At 45.7% G+C, this 16525-nt stretch overlaps 1 protein-coding gene across 1 annotated transcript in view; it reads left to right on the forward strand.

Moving 5' to 3' along the window:
- Positions 1-732: 732 nt before the first annotated feature.
- Positions 733-16525, forward strand: part of NOC2L (NOC2 like nucleolar associated transcriptional repressor) — a 40889-nt gene continuing 25096 nt past the window's right edge. Inside the window, exons 1-6 of the mRNA XM_043995841.1 lie at positions 733-839; positions 1843-2013; positions 4501-4681; positions 4897-5016; positions 6359-6479; positions 6630-6720. Coding sequence (XP_043851776.1) covers positions 799-839; positions 1843-2013; positions 4501-4681; positions 4897-5016; positions 6359-6479; positions 6630-6720 — 725 coding nt within the window. The 5' untranslated portion in view covers positions 733-798. The remainder of the gene's footprint in view (positions 840-1842; positions 2014-4500; positions 4682-4896; positions 5017-6358; positions 6480-6629; positions 6721-16525) is intronic.

Below are 16525 nucleotides of genomic sequence, written 5' to 3' on the forward strand. Positions count from 1 at the left end.
AGGAAGCATACATGTGGATCTGGGATTGTAGAGCTGGAAAATAGAAATGGATGCCTGCCAGTCAGAGGTGTAGTGACTTTAAAACCACACATTAACATTATCTATGTTGTATTGTATTATTTATTTATTTATTTTGTTATAAACATTTCCCAGATATATATATATATATATATTTTTTTTTTAGTGAGGCAATTTGGGTTAAGTGACTTGCCCAGGGTCACACAGCTAGTAAGTGTTAAGTGTCTGAGGCCGGATTTGAACCCAGGTACTCCCGAATCCAGGGCCAGTGCTCTATCCAGTGCACCATCTAGCTGCCCCTCCCAGTTATATTTTAATTTGGTTCTGGCTGCCTTCAGGGAGCTAGTTTGATGCCTCAGTCTCCTGATTTTACAAAGCTGGAAAGTGAGGCTCCTAGATTTAGGGCTGGGAAGGTTATTTCATCTAACCTCGTCATTTTAGAGAGAGGGGGAAACTGAGGCACAGAACTGACACCCTGAGATCAAACTCGGCAAAGTAGGGATTTAAACCCAGTTCCGGGTCCTGAAGGTCAGGGACCCCTCCGGCCAGCCCCTCCCTCCCCCTTCTCCTCTCTCCGGCCCGGGCACACAGTAGTGCTTCACTTCACTCCTTTCCTTCCTGCCATCTCGCCCGCCCGCGCCACCCGTAGCTTCCGCGCCGCCTAGGAACCCGAGAGCCGCCGCCTGGGGGCGGGACAGGGGGCGGTCCCCGGGCGGGGCCGCCTCGAGGCGCGGGGCATGGTGGGAGAGGAAGCGGAGCCCACGCTGCGCAGCGTGGATCATGGCGGTGGCCGCGGAGTCGCCGCGCGGCGCGGGACGGAGGTACGTCGCGGGGGGCGTGGGGGGCCGCCGCGGCGGAGGCGTGTGTTCGGCCGCCGGAAGGGCGCTCGGAGCGCCTCGGCTCTCCCCATCCTCGTGCTCCCGTTGGGCAGACGGGGAAGTGGAGGCCGGGGAGAGACTTGTCCCGGATCACGGAGGGAATGGGGTCCGGGCGTGGGGGAGGTGACGGTGTACACCCACCAGGCTTGAGCCCTGGCTTCCCATCCTCATGCCCTTGGGCGAGGCGGGGAACAAGCATTGATTAAGCTCCTGTTGTGTGCCGGGCGTGTGCACTAAACGCTTTGCAGATCTCCTCGGCACCTCGAAGGGGTCGTGGTTATCCCCACTTTACAGATGAGGAAACTGAGGCAGTAGGCGGTTAAGTGACTCTCGGGACCCACAGCTGGTTAGGGTTCGAGGCTGGATTTGAACACAGGACTTCCTGACTCCAGGGCCAGCGCTCTGCACTATGGCGCCACCTAGTTTCCTCAGAGGACCTGGGGTTCAAATCCTAGTTCTGCCGTTAATGGACTTGGGCAAGTCACTTCTCCTTAGGCCTCAATTTTCTCATCTGTAAAATGGAGAAGGAAGAGGTGTTTGCACTTGGTGACCTCTAAATTCCCTTCCCGACCTAAATTTGTGATCCAAGTTTTGGGAGAAATGGACACACATAAATATATGCAAACTAGGCGTAAAGTGATTGGGGGGTGGGGGTGGAAGAGGCTATGCTCTGGATGGGGGGGTCAGGGGAGGGTCTGTTAAAGGAGTTTGAGCTGGGTTTTGAAGAAAGGAAGCTGAAGGGGACTGTTGCTAATAATTATCGTGATAATAATTGGTAAGGCATTAAATAGCTTTTCATTTAATGCTCAACACACCTGTGTGAGGTAAGTGCTCATCTTGTAGTTGTGGAAACTGAGGCTTATGTGCCTTGTGTGTGTGTGTTTGGGGGGGGGGACCCCAGGTTCTTTCCACCACACCCCCTGAGAGCAGTCTGCTTGTCTTGCAGGAAGCTTGCGGAGCTGAGCGTGGATGAGTTCCTCACCTCCGGCTTTGACTCTGAGTTGGACAGTGGGTCAGAGGAGGAAGATGAGGTGCCCCCCAAGGGCACCCAGGGTGGAAAGCAGAGCCCAGCAGCACCCAAGAGAAAGCCAACTGCCCAGGAGGGGCCAGCTCCAAAGTAAGAGATGGGGATGTGGCTGGTTACAGGCCTGTGCCCCACATCCTGCCCCCTCCCTCTCATTAATTAAGCCCATTGATGATTCTGCTGACTCATACTGAGTTTGGGGTCCACTAAAATCCCCAGATCTTTTTCAGACAGGCTGCTTTCTTTTTTCTTTTCTTTTTTTTGGTGAGGCAATTGGGGTTAAGTGACTTGCCCAGGGTCACACAACTAGTGTTAAGTGTCTGAGGTCACATTTGAACTCAGGTCCTCCTAACTCCAGGTCCCGTGCTCTATCCACTGTGCCACCTAGCTGCCCCTCAGACAGGCTACTTTCTGATCACACCTCCCCCACCCTGTACAAGTGAAGTTGATTTTTTTGAATCCACGTATAAGATTCTACATTTACCTCTATTGAATTTCATCTTAATGTATCTGTCCTGCTGCTCTAGCCTGCTGAGATCTCTGAGTCATCTGCAGATTTAATGAGAACAACATGATGTCTTTATCCAAATCATTGATAAAACTGTTAAACAGCCAAGAGCTGAATCCAGAGCCCTGGGGCACTAGAGACCTCCAGCTGTGCTGCCATTGAACAGTTGTTCAGTATGCATTAAGTCCATCCAGGCAGTTCTCTGTCCACCTGACCCTCATCACCAGCTCACCTCTCCATCCTCTTCATGACAATAGAATGAGGCACTTTTTGTTTTTGTCAAATACCTCGCCAAAATCCAGGTCTTCTGGCTCTGGAGTATTAACCCTGTCAAAAAGGGAATAGGGCTGGCTGTCATGATCTGTGCTTGCTGAACAAAGGTAGGCTGGCTCATGATCGCTGCTTTTCCCTTTCTAAATGTTCACCAGCCACCTTTTTGATGCTCCATCTTGGGATTTTCTCAGAAGTTGAAAAAGTCTACTCTGAAAACCCCTGGCTTTTTTGGATGAGCAGCTGGCTATCCAGCCTGCTTTTACTGATGAAGTTTGTTTTTCAAGTCTTGGATTTTGGTTGGAGGGGCAATGTGCTGCATTTGGAGGCTGAGGTCCTGGTTTGAATCCCAGCTCTGCCAAGAACTATCTGTGTGACCTCTGTGGGCCTCATTTTCCTTATGTGACCTTTGATCCCTTGTCACCTCTGACTCTGACTGTTCAGGTCTCTGGTGTCTTCGGCTTTATACTCTCCCCCTTCAAATTTATCTTAATTGATTTAGCGCATTGTTTTCACTGGTATCATTTTGTATGATTTGACTGCTATTCCTCTTGGCTTCTCATGATCTGTGAATTGGGTAATTGTTCATTTCCTGGGCACCTTCATCCAAGTCATGGATGAAGGTGGCTCAGAGCGATCACATGTTTCCTGGGATTCTCCCCGCTTCCCTTCCAAGTGAATCTGTTAGTGAATCCCGAGTGTGAGAGGTGAGAGGGACCTCAATGCTCATCTGGTCTGGCCCCTGCAGGGCAGGAGTTGCTGCTGGTGCTTATCCAGCAAGCCTACTGGAAGACCCTCCAGGACGTGTCCCCCCCCCCCTCCCCCGTGCAACAGTGGCCCATTCCATGTTGGGGATGTTCTCCTGAGGCCTTTTTCCCGGTGTCTTGTCTGAGTTATCATCTGGCATTTCCATTCATTGGCCTGTTTGGTTATGCTCTTTGACATGACTTCCTGTCCCTTCAGCATCCTGGCTGCTCTCCTCTGGACACTTCCTGCCTAATCAGGCTCCTTCACTCCCATGGCACTTAGATCTGGACGCTGTGCTCCAGTTGGGTCTGCCCGGAGCTGAGGATAGTGGCTCCAGCCCCTCCGGATGGCTCCTTCTGGGACAGAGGGTAGCACCCCTGCCTCTCCTTATTTCCAGAGGCTGTTCTCTCTTGTTGGAGGCCGGAGGTCATGTCAGCTGATGGCTGCCTGTTGGGTCCCACCGTGGGCCGATTGTCTATCCTCCTGGCTGGTCTGCCCATCTTGTCTATTAGGCTCACATGAGGGCCTTGCTGTGTCAGTTATGGGGGGGCATCATCCCCAACAGGCCAGATCCCCTGGGTGCCACCCCATATGCCCCAGATGCTCTGGGCATGCCCAGAATCCCCTAACATGTGCTGTGGCCAAATGAAGGGCATGCCTGGATCACGTGGGACTTGGTCTTCTCTGGGCACTTATATTGCTTGGCTGTGGGTGCCATGGTCCTGGCCCCACTTCCTTCCCTCCTGGCCTCCTTGGTGGCTGTTCCCCGCCATGCTCCTTTGCTGTGTCCTGGCACTGACTGTCCCCCCTGCCCAGGGGGCCCTTCTCCCCTGCAGTTCCAGGCCTTGTCCTGTGTCCCCTGTGCATCCCCCCAGCTTACCTCCCCTTTTTGCTGTATGGGACCACTCCCCCGTTGGGGGGGCTCCTGGAGGGCAGGCACTTTTACCTTTGTGGCACCAGTACCACTTGCACTATGGAGCGTGCCCCTTGTTTGTGGCATGGCTTCTTCCCCTCCCCCATGACCGTCCTGACCCTTCTCTGCTTTTGGTCTCCAGGAAGTTAAGAAAGGGCCAGGCGTCTGAACACAAGGACCAGCTCTCGAGGCTGAAGGACAAAGACCCCGAGTTCTACAAGTTCTTGCAGGAGAATGACCAGACGCTCCTGAACTTTGACGACTCAGACAGCTCCGAGGATGAGGAGGATGAGAAGTTCCACACGCTCCCGGATGAGCTGGAGGTGAGGGGGCGGGGGGGAGGGGCGTTAAAGTGGGGAGAGGGCGGAGAAGCCGACGAGGTACTGCTCAGGACACACCCGTGGGAGCTGCCTCGGGACGTCCAGTTTGGGGTGTGCCCAAGGCCTCTGGTGATGCAAGCCTGGAGCTCCTCTGAGAGACTTGGGGGACTGATCCTGATGCCTTGTGTGATTGGGGACCCTGGCCTTACCTTGTGCAGGAAGCTAGTGAGGGTGAAGAAGGGGAGGAGGAGGAGGAGGAGGAGAGCACTCGGAAGAGCTGGTCCAAGCGCGCCAAGCTGACCCTCAAGATGGTGGAGCAGTGGAAACAGTCTGCCAAGGTGAGGATGGGGGGAGGGGCTGCAGGGCGGCCTGGGCCAGCCTGGGCCAGCAGGGCCCGGGCAATCCCTAGTCGGCCTCCGCGTGCCTGCAGCTCCCCAGATGGGCTCTTGTCTTCTTGCTTCTGTCCTTGGGGCTCGGGACTTTCCCCTATCCCTTGCATGACTCCGGTGTCCCGTTAAGTCACTGAGCTCCCAGTAAAGTGGTGATGTTGAAGAGCAGGGCCAATGCACGCTGGCTCCCAACCCCGGGGGGCGGCCGACCCAGCTTCGAGTCACTGGGAAGCAATGAACAAAACAGACACCGCTACAGTGGAACGTGGCTAAGACGGCCTATTAACACTAAGTCCACTTGAGGCCCATAGGGGCCCAGGTCTGGTGGAGGCGCCTCCCCCACTCTAAGCCGGGGCCACGTCGCCCTGCTGACTGTTGTGCCCATGCCGTGCCCATCTCCCACCTCACTGCTTTTGCTCAGGCCTCCCCCCATGCCTGCCTCCAGGCTCCCAGAATCATCTCTTTGAGGTTGATCTAGACTTTGCTGCTCAGGTCTCTGCTGTCCTCCAGCCTTAAATGCAGCTCAGCCTTTCGGGCCCTCTGTGTTCTGGCTCTCCGCCCTACCTTTCCAGGCCAATTTCACCTTCCTCTCCTTCACACACCCTCTTCTCCAGGGTCTTTGGGTACCAGAGTGGGACACCCTCCATCCATGGAGCCGTGTGAACACCCCCTGGCTTCATCCCCCTGTGGGGGTACCCTCCCCCCACAAGCTCTCTTTGAGAGGTCACCTAGCCCAACCCCCATGTTTTCAGATGAAGGAACTGAGGCTCAGAGAAGGGTGCCCAGAGGTCAAATCCAGCCTCAGACACCTACTAGCTGTGTGACCCTGGGTGAGTCACTTAGCTTCTGTCTGTTTCCTCATCTATAAAATAGGAATAATATTAACTCTGACCTCCTAGAATGGTTGTGAGGATCAAATGAGAGAATAACTGTAAAGCGCTTGATGCAGTGACTGGCCCATACTAAGCACTTCATCAGTGTTAGCTGTTGTTTTACAAGGGAGTAAACGGAGACTCTGAGCGGGGAGTGGCTTGCCTGCAGTCACCTGGGCGTGTGAAGAGGGGCCGGGCTTGGCTCTTTCTTTCTTTTTTTAAATTTTGCGGGCAGTGAGGGTTAAGTGACTTGCCCAGGGTCACACAGCTAGTAAGTGTCAAGTGTTGGAGGCCAGATTTGAACTCAGGCCCTCCTGAATCCAGGGCTGGTGCTTTACCACTGCACCATTTAGCTGCCCCCTGGGCTTGGCTCTTTCTAGGCTGTGACAGCCTCGTTCTTGTTTCCTGCCGGTTTCTAGAAGGACCTCTCTCCTCGGCTCTTCCATGAAATCCTGCAGGCCTTCCGGGCCGCTGTGTCCACCACCCATCAGGACAAGGAGGGCCAAGAGCCCAGCAAGTTCCGGATCACGGACAGTGCAGGTGAGCCTGGCAGGGAGAAGGGCAGGGTTTGTCCTCATCTCTTCTATGGGAGACCCCAGAAGCCCCTAACTCTGTGTTTGTGTTTGTATGTGTGTGTGTGTGTTTTTTGTATGTGTGGGGGCATGTATCTGTCTCTCCTCTGCTCCACAGTGTTCAATGCCATCATCACCTTCTGCATTCGGGACCTATTCCCCTGCCTCCAGAAGCTGTTGCAGTTGAAGCTCCCCAAGGACAGAACCAAGTAAGGAGGGTGGGGGGGCCCCCTCTTGAGAAGCCCTCGAGCCCATGGGGATGGGGGACAGGGGTGGGGTGGGGAGGGGAGCACGCCTCCTTTGGGAAGTGGAGATTCAGAGGAATTCTGGACTGGAGAGATGGGGCCTCTGCAGCCCCTTGCTGCAGCTGCGTGAGCTCAAGTCACATCGCTGTAACTAGATCAGAAACTCCTTAGAGGCAGGGACCACCCACTCAGCACTGCAGTGGAACATTTGGGCTCATGGGCCCTGCCTCCAGGGATCCTCAGAGCCAGGGGAGGCACACCAGGCCCTGCCTTGAGGAAGCCCCTCCATCCCTGAGGAGGACATCTCTGGGTCCCCTGTGGGTCCTCAGACCTCAGACAGCCCTTGGGGTTTGCTGTGGCGGGTTCCTATGCAGCTTTTTTGAAGAGCAGGCAGGGGGTCTTTGGGGGCAGGTCATGGGTGGGGCACTGTGCAGGAGTGTAAGGAGGGGCCAGAGTCACTGCTGAGCTAAAGCAGTTTGGAGGGTGACAGTGGGCTCGGGGCAGCTGGACCTACCATGGAGAGCCCTGCCTCCGACACTTCTGCCCAGAGTGACTGGCGGAGTCCCTTTGCTGCTCCGAGCCTGTTTCCTCTTCTGTGAAATGGGTATAAAACCTTCCACACAGGTTGGTTGTGAGACCCAAGTTAGACAGCATACGTAGAGCACTTTGTCCATTGTAGAGGCTGTAAAAAGGACCCTGGTTTTCCTTAGTCACTGGGCCCTTGGAAGGATGGACAAGCTCCTGACAAGCTCTTTCTTCCCATGGTTTCCTACGCAAAACCCCACTCTTGCCAAGCTGCCCGATCGGTTTTTCACCAGGCTTGCTTCTCCCAGCCGCCTGCCCCTGGGGTGGCCCTCCCTTATCCACTTGGCTTCTTGAAATACCAGGTCAGCTTGTGCTCCGTCTTCTTCCTGAAGCCTTTCTTCAACCACCCTGGCTCACAGGGATTGTTGGTCCTGCACTTGTATGTCCTGTGTCCATGACTAGATTCTAAGCTCCTTGATACTACAGGCCATGCCTTGGATCACACGTGCTACCCTGCAGCACCTAGTAGTGCCTCACATGTAGTAGTTATTGAATGCTGGTCATTTGAGAGGTCTCTAAAGCCAGGCTGATGAGCTTTGGCCTAGCCTGCAAACCTTCTAATCTTGGCTGCATTGATTTTGTTTATGCAAACCTTTGTTTGTGCAAAACCTTTCGTTGCCATTTGAAGGGTTTAGGGAATTTCATTTATTTGTGATTTTTTGAGGTGGGGGCGGGGACAGTGAGGGTTAAGTGACTTGCCCAGAGTCACACAGCTAGTAATTGTCAAGTGTCTGAGGCCAGATTTGAACTCAGGTCCTCCTGAATCCAGGGCAGGTGCTTTATCTATTGTGCCACCTAGCTGCCCTGAAATGTGAAAATATATATATATTTTTCAATTACCTGTAAAAACAATTTTTTAAACTTTTAAAAAAAATTTTGAGTTCCAAATTCTTTTTCTCCCCTCTCCCCTCCATGAGAAGGCAAGCAATTTGCTATAGATTATACATGTGGAATCATGTAAAATATATTTCCATATTAGCCACGTTGTGAAAGAAAACAGACCAACAAAAACAAGAAAAGTAAAGTTTAAAAAATAGGCTTCAATCTGCATTCAGATTCCACAGTTCTTTTTCTGGATGCGGAGAGCGTTTTCCATCATGAGTCTTTTGGAATTGTCTTGCATCATTGTATTTCAGAGAACAGTTAAGTCATTCACATTTGGTCATTGTTACAGTGTTGTTCTTACTGGGTACAGTGTTCTCCAGGTTCTGCTCACTTCACTTTGTATTAGTTTATGTAAGTCTTTACAGGGTTTTTTGAAAGAATGTTGCTTGTCATTTCTTATAGCACAATGATATTTCATCACAATCATATACCACAACTTGTTCAGCCATTTCCCACCTAGTGGGCATCCCCTCAATTTCCAGTTCTTTGACACCACAAAAAGAGCTACTATACATTTTTTTTGTACATATTTTTCCTTTGATCTTTTTGGGACATATACTTAGAAGTGGTATTGCTGGGTCAGAGGGTATGGCTCAATTTTATAGCCCTTTGGGCATAGTTCTAATTGCTGTCCAGAATGGTTGGATCAGTTCACAACTTCAACAATGCATCAGTGTTCCAATTTGCCCACGTCTTCTCTGACATTTGTCATTTTCTTTTTCTGTTAGCCATTCTGATAGGTCTGTGGTAGTACCTCAGAGTTGTTTCAGTTTTGCATTTCTCTAATCATTAGTGATTTAGAGCATTTTTATATGACTAAATAGCTTTGATTTCTTCTGCCTTTTCATGTCCTTTGACCATATATTAATTGGGGTATGACTCATATTTTTATAAATTTGACTCAGTTATCTACATATTTGAAAAATGAGGCCATATCAGAGAAATTTGCTATAAATTTTTTCCCCCAGTTTCCTGCTTCCCTTCTAATCTTGGCTGCATTGGTTTTGTTTGGGCAAAGCTTTTTCAATTCGAGGTAATCAAAATTATCCATTTTACATCCTGCAGTGCTTTCTCTCTCTTGTTTGGTCCTCAATTCTTCCCTTATCCATAGATTTGAGGGGTAAACTGTTTCATGCTCCCCTAATTTGCTTATGGTATTACCCTTTATGTCTAAATCATGTACTTATTTCACATATACAACGTTGTGAGATGTTGGTCTATGCCTAGTTTCTGCTGAACTGCTTTCCAGTTTTCCGAGCAGTTTTTGTTTGAAAAGCTCGACTCTTTGGGTTTATCAAGCACTAGATTACTGTGGCCCTTACCTACTGTGTATTGTGAACCTCATCTGTTCTACTGATCCACCCCTCTATTTCTTAGCTGGTATCAGATTTATAAAATAGTTTGAGATCTGGTATGGCTAAGCCACCCTCCTTCATGGTTTTTTTCATCGATTCCCTGATATTCTTTTGTTTTTCCAGGGCAGTGAGGGTTAAGTGACTTGCCCAAGGTCACACAGCTAGTGTCAAGTATCTGAGGCCGGATTTGAACTCAGGTCCTCCTGAATCCAGGGCCGGTGCTTTATCCACTGTGCCACCTAGCTGCCCCTAATTCCCTGATATTCTTAACCTTTTGTTCTTCTAGATGAACGTTATTTTTTTCTAGTTCTATAAAATAATTTTTTGGTAGTTTGATTAGTTTGGCACTGAATAATTTTGGTAAATTAATTTTAGTAGAATTGTCATTTTTGTTCTGTTGGCCCAGCCTACTCAGTTGTTTAGGTCTGACTTTATTTGTGTGAGAAGTGTTTTGTGTTCATATAGTTCCTGAGTTTGTCTTGGCAAGTAGACTCCCAAGTATTTTGTGTTGTCTACAATTTTAAATAGAATTTTTCTATCTATTGCTGCTGGACTTTGTTGGTAATATATAGAAACACTGATGATTTATGGGGGTTTATTCTGTAGTCTAAAATTTTGCTGAAGTTGTTCATTATTTCAGTTACTTTTTTAGTTGATTCCGTAGGATTCTCCAAATACACCATCATATCCTCTGCAAAGAGCAATACTTTTGTTTCCTCATTGCCTGTTCTAATCTCTTCCATTTCTTTATCTTCTCTTATTGTTTCTAGTACAATACTAAATAACAGTGGTGATAACAGACATCCTTGTTTCACCCATCATCTTAGTGGGAAGGATTCTAGTTTATTCTGGTTATAGATAATGCTTGCTGATGATTTTTTTTAATTATCATATAAGGTATTTTATTTTTTCCGTTACATGTAAAGATAGTTCTCAACTTTTGTTTATACAAGCTTTATAATTTCAGATTTTTCTCCCTCCCTCCCCTCCCTCCCCCCTCCCCTAGACAGCAGGTAATCTGATATAGGTTATATCTATATATCTATATATCATATACATATAGATATAGATAGATATACACACACATATATACACATAATAACATTAATCCTATTTCTGCATTAATCCTGTTACAAGAGAAAAAATCAGAGCAGTGATGCAGAACCTCAAAATAGAAAAAAAAAAACAGCACCCCAAAAAAAAGAAATAGTACGGTTCATTCAGCATCTATACTCCACAGTTCTTTTTTTTTTTCTTGGATTTGGAGATCCTCTTCTATCATGAGTTCCCTGGAACTCTTCTGTACCATTGCATTGGTGAGAAGAATATAGTCCATCACAGTAGATCAACACACAATGTTGATGATACTGTGTACAATGTTCTTCTGGTTCTGCTCATCTCACTCATCATCTTGCTGATGATTTTTAAAAGACTAATTATTTTAAAGAAAGTTCCACTTTATTCCTGTGCTTTCTAGTGTTTTTAATAGGACTGAGTGGTGTATTTTGTCAGAAGCTTTTTCTGCATATATTAAGATCATACTATGATTTTTGTTGTTTTTTTAATTGATATGGTCAACTATGCTAATATTGAACCAACCTTGCATTCCTGGTCTAAATCCCACCTGGTCATAGTATATGATCTTTGTGATACATTGTTGTGATCTCCTTGCTAGTATTTTATTTAAGATTTTTACATCAATATTCATTAGGGAAATTTGTCTATAGTTTTCCTTCTCTATTTTTGTTCTTCCTGGTTTAGGTCTCAGTACCATATCTGTATTATAAAAAGAATTTGGTAGGATTCCTTTGCCTATTAAATAGTTTATATAGTATTGGAATTCATAGTTCTTTGAATGTTTGGTAGAATTAACTTGTGAATCCTTCTGGTCCTGTGATTTTTGTCTTTATTGATTGCTCGTTCAAGTTCTTTTTCTAAGATCACATTATGTTTGTATTTTATTTGCTCTTTTAATCTGAGCAGTTTATATTTTTGTAAACATTCATTTCTCTTAGATTGTTAGATTTATTGACATATAATTGGGAAAAATAGCTCCCAATAATTGCTTTAATTTCATCTTCATTGATGGTGAATTCATCCTTTTCATTTTTGATACTGGTAATTTGATTTTCTTCTTTTTTTTTAAATCAAATTAACCAATGGTTTATATATTTTGTTGGCTTTTTCATAAAACCAGCTCCTACTTTTACTTATTAGTTCAGTGGTTTGCTTACTTTCAATTTTATGATTTCAAAATTATTTTCAATATTACTATTTGAATTTCAGGATTTCCAATTTGGTATTTAATTAGGGATTTAAAATTTGTTCTTTTTCTAGTTTTTTTTTTTGTTTGCTTGCCAAATTAATTGATCTCCTTATTCTCTTTTATTGATATAAGCATGTAGAGATGTAAATTTTCCCCTAAGTACTGTGTTGGCTGCATCCCATAAATTTTGGTATCTTGTCTTATTGTTGTCATTCTCTTTGATGATGTTTTTCAGGATTAGATTATTTAGTTTCCAATTAATTTTTTATCTGTTTTCATAGTCCTTTATTGAATATGATTTTTATTACATTGTGATCTGAAAAGGATGCATATAATATTTCTGTTTTCCTGCATTTGGTTATTAGGTTTTTGTACCTTAACATATAGTTGAGTTTTGTAAGTGTCATCTATTGCTGAGAAAAAGGCATATTCCTTTCTATTACCATTCATTTTTTTCCAGAGGTCTATCATATCTAACTTTCCTAAAATTTGTTCATCTCTTTAATGTCTTTCTTGTTTTTATTTTTTTTGAAAGATTTGTATAGTTCTTAGAGGGGAAAGTTTAGATCTCCCAGTAATATAGTCTTATTGTCTATCTCCTATAATTCATTTAACTTTTTCTTTAAGAATTTGGATTCTAGGGTAGCTAGGTGGCATAGTGGATAAAGCATTGGCCCTGGATTCAGGAGGACCTGAGTTCAAATCCGGCCTCAGACACTTGACACTTACTAGCTGTGTGACCCTGGGCAAGTCACTTAATCCCAATTGCCTCACCCCCCCCCCAAAAAAAAAATTTGGATGCTATACCATTTGATATTTAGTATTGATGTTGCTTCATTGTTTATGGTTCATTTTAGCAAAATGTAACTCTTTAAATTAGACCTATTTTTGCTCTGTCTGAGATCATGATTGCTACCCCTGCTTTTTTTTTTTTTAACTTAATTTGAACCATAACAGATGCTGATCCCAACCTCTTATCTTTACTTTGTGTGTGTCTCTAAGCTTCGAGTGTGTTTCTTGTAAACAACATATTATAAGATTCTGGTTTTTAATCTACTCTATCTGATTGTCTTTTGTGGGTGAGTTCATCCCATTCACATTTATGATTACTAACTGTTTATCTCTCCGTCCTATTTTTTCCCCATTTATCTTTCTCTCTTCTTTCACCCTATCCTTCCTCAAAATATTTTGCTTCTGTCTACTGCCTCCCCCATTCCACTCTCCCTTTTATCAGGCTCTCCCCCTTCTCTTAATTCCCTCCCCATCTACTTCCCCATAGAGTAAAATAGATTTTTATATTCAACTGACTGTATGTAATTCTCTCTTTGAGCCAGTTTTAATGATTAAGTTTAAGGATGAAGTGTTGCTCTCCCCTGCCCCCCCCCCCCAATCTTCTCCACTCAAAAAGCTCTTTTCCTGCTTCTTTTTTTTTTTTTTTTTTTGCGGGGCAATGAGGGTTAAGTGACTTGCCCAGGGTCACACAGCTGGCAAGTGTCAAGTGTCTGAGGCCAGATTTGAACTCAGGTATTCCTGAATCCAGGGCCAGTGCTTTATCCACTGCACCACCTAGCTGCCCCCCTGCCTCTTTTATGTGAGATAATTCTACCTCTCCCTCCTTCTCCCAGGGCATCCTTCTTTGTCACCCCTTAATTTTATTTTTTATATCATCCCATCATAGCTCACATCCATGCACTCTGACTATGTATATCCCTTCTAACTGCCCTAGTAATAAGAACGGTCTTCAGAATTACAAGTATCATCCTACCAAGCAGGAATGTAAACAGTTAACCTTATTGAATCCCTTATGATTTCTCTTTCATGTTTACCTTTTTATGTTTCTTTTGAGTCCTGTATTTGAAAGTGAAATTTTCTATTCAACTCTGCTCTTTTTTATCAGGAATGCTTGATTTCAGGGCAATTTTACTTGATAATTTCTTGAAATGGGATGTCTAGGATCATCTTTTGATTGTGGCTTTCAGGTGTGAGGGCCGAAATTTAATATACAGAGTTTTAATTGGGTGACTCGCTGAAATACTGGGGTCCTGGAAATAATGAAGGACTTTTAGGTTCAAAGCTCCCTCCCCTCTGAACTGCCCTTTTAGATATTTCTCCCAGGCCAGTAAGAAAGGAGCCTTACAGCTTCTTTTTCCACAAAAGGATCAGATTTTATTACTTGGGAATTAATTAAACAACAAAGGTGAAATTAATAAAAATCAAAGATAAGGAAGTAGGAAAAAGAAATACAGATAAATTCTCTTAACTCACCACCCCTGGAAAGTTTGCTAGCTTTCTGGCATCACTGAGAAGACCAAGGAGTCAGCCATTGGGCGGTGAGAGAGTTCTGGAAGAGCCTTTTCTCTCCTTAGAAAGCCTTCAGTCTCCCTCCCCCAAAAGGGGAGGTCCTTCAAAACTGCCTATGGAGAGTTTTCCTTCTGACCTCAGTAGCATATGTAACTTCAGGGTGGGCCAGGTGTGGCCCCTCCCAAATGAGTTAGCTAAAACTCCAATAATTTTTTACCACAAATAATTTTTACCACACAGGTAATCCAAAATTTCTTAAATTATCTCCCCCTAGTCTATTTTCTAAATCATTTATTTTTCCAATGAAGTAATTCACATTTTCTTAAATTTGTTCTTTCTTTGGATTTTGTTTGTTTCTTGATGTGTCATGGAGACATTAGTTTCCAGTTGCTGAATTCTAATTTTTAAAGAATTATTTCCTTCAGTGAGCTTTTCTACCTCCTTTTCCATTTGTCTAGTTCTACTTTTAAAAGTGTTATTTTCTTTAGTATTTTTGGTTCTTCCTTTACCAAGCTTTTGATTTTTTTAATGATTTTATTACATCACTCTGATTTTTTTTTCCAGTTTTTCTTCTACTTCTTTTATTTGGTTTTTAAAATCCTTTTTAGAACTTCTCCAGGAGGTTTTTTTTTTAATTTAGCATTTTATTTTCCACCAATTACATTTAAAAACAATTATTAACATTCATTTAAAAATATATTTATTTTTATTTTTTTAGTGAGGCAATTGGGGTTAAGTGACTTGCCCAGGGTCACACAGCTAGTAAGTGTTAGGTGTCTGAGGCCATATTTGAACTCAGGTACTCCTGACTCCAGGGCTGGTGCTCTATCCACTGTGCCACCTAGCTGCCCCAACATTCATTTTTGTTGTTTTTGGTTTTTTGTTTTTTTGCAGGGCAACAAGGGTTAAGTGACTTGCCCAGGGTCACACAGCTAGTAAGTGTTAAGTGTCTGAGGCCGGATTTGAACTCAGGTACTCCTGATTCCAGGGCCGGTGCTTTACCACTGCGCCATCTAGCCGCCCCCAACATTCATTTTTAAAAGTTTTTTTGGGGTGGGAGGGGGGTGCTGAGACCAGTTCACATTTTTCTTTGAGGCTTTGCTTGTACCTGTTTTGAGTTCATTGTCTTCTGAGTTTGTGTTTTGATCGTCCCTTTCACCATAGTAACTTTCTGTGGTCAGGTTCCTTTTTGTTAGTTGCTTGCTTTACCCAGCCTATTTCTTGACTTTTAACTTTATGTTAAAATTGGTCTCTGCTCCTGGGGTGGAGGAGACACTGTCCCAAGCTTCAGGTTTTTTGTGCTGCTGTTTTCAGAGCTAGTTCTATGGGTCTCTAAGTTTTCAGTTCTTCCAGGGTGTGATCGAAGGAGAGGTGTGGTCACTGCTCTCTTGACCTGTACTCTGGTCTATAAGCAACCACAAATACTCTTTTCCACCCTGGAACTGTGAGGAAGGTCCCCACTCCTGCTAGTGGTCCTCAACCTGGGACTGTGTGGGCAATGCAGCAGAGCCCTGCACCCAGTGCCAGCAAAGGTAATCTCCTTCTGGCCAGTTGTCTGACCCCCTTCCAACCCCCTGAGGGCTAGGAGCTTGGAAGCCAAGGGCAGCTGCCCCCAAGACCCGCTACTGGCTTATTGGGCGGGGCCTGTGCAGGATTATGCTGTGCTCTCACCCCAGTGACCCAGACCTTTGCTATGCTCTCCCCACCCCTGCCCTGAGTGACAGAGCCCCCCAAAATTCCCGCAAACAGGGACACCACCGGGGATTAGTGTAGAGTCTGGCATCTGGGTTCAAAAGCTCAGCTTTCTCTGTGCAAGGTGGGGGAGGCCTGGTGAGATGGGAGCCCTGTCTAGGGTCGGCCAGGTGGGGAAGGGTATTTGGGCTGCATGAAGACAGGTGTCTCTCTCTTTCAGCCAGACATCCCGAGGATCATACTCAGGTCTGGGCACCGCGCTTGAGGAAAGATGAGGAGATTGCAAAGCTATAAATAGGAATGTTTATTACTTTAAAAAAAAAAAGGAGGAGGGGGCTTGGTAGCCGTGGTATTAGTAGTAGTAATATTGACTTGCATTTACATGGTTTTTTGGTCGTTGTCCTTCATTACATAACACTTTAAGGTTTATCTTCATAACAACCATGTGAAATAAATTCTAGAATATTTTTGAAAAAGAGATGAGGCAATTGGATCCAATTCAGTCCAACAAGCGAGTATTCAACACTTCTGGTGTACCAGGCACTGTGCCCAGTGCTAGGGAGGCAAAGGCCTTTAGAAACGGTGCCTGCACTCAGGGAGCTGACATTCTTCCAGAGACAGGCCTCTAGTGGGATCTTAGACAGCTCCCCACCTCCCCCCACCCCAGGCAGAGGGGAGGGGGGCA

This window comes from Dromiciops gliroides, chromosome 3, assembly GCF_019393635.1.
Source record: "Dromiciops gliroides isolate mDroGli1 chromosome 3, mDroGli1.pri, whole genome shotgun sequence".
In the NCBI taxonomy this organism is placed as follows: Eukaryota; Metazoa; Chordata; class Mammalia; order Microbiotheria; family Microbiotheriidae; genus Dromiciops; species Dromiciops gliroides.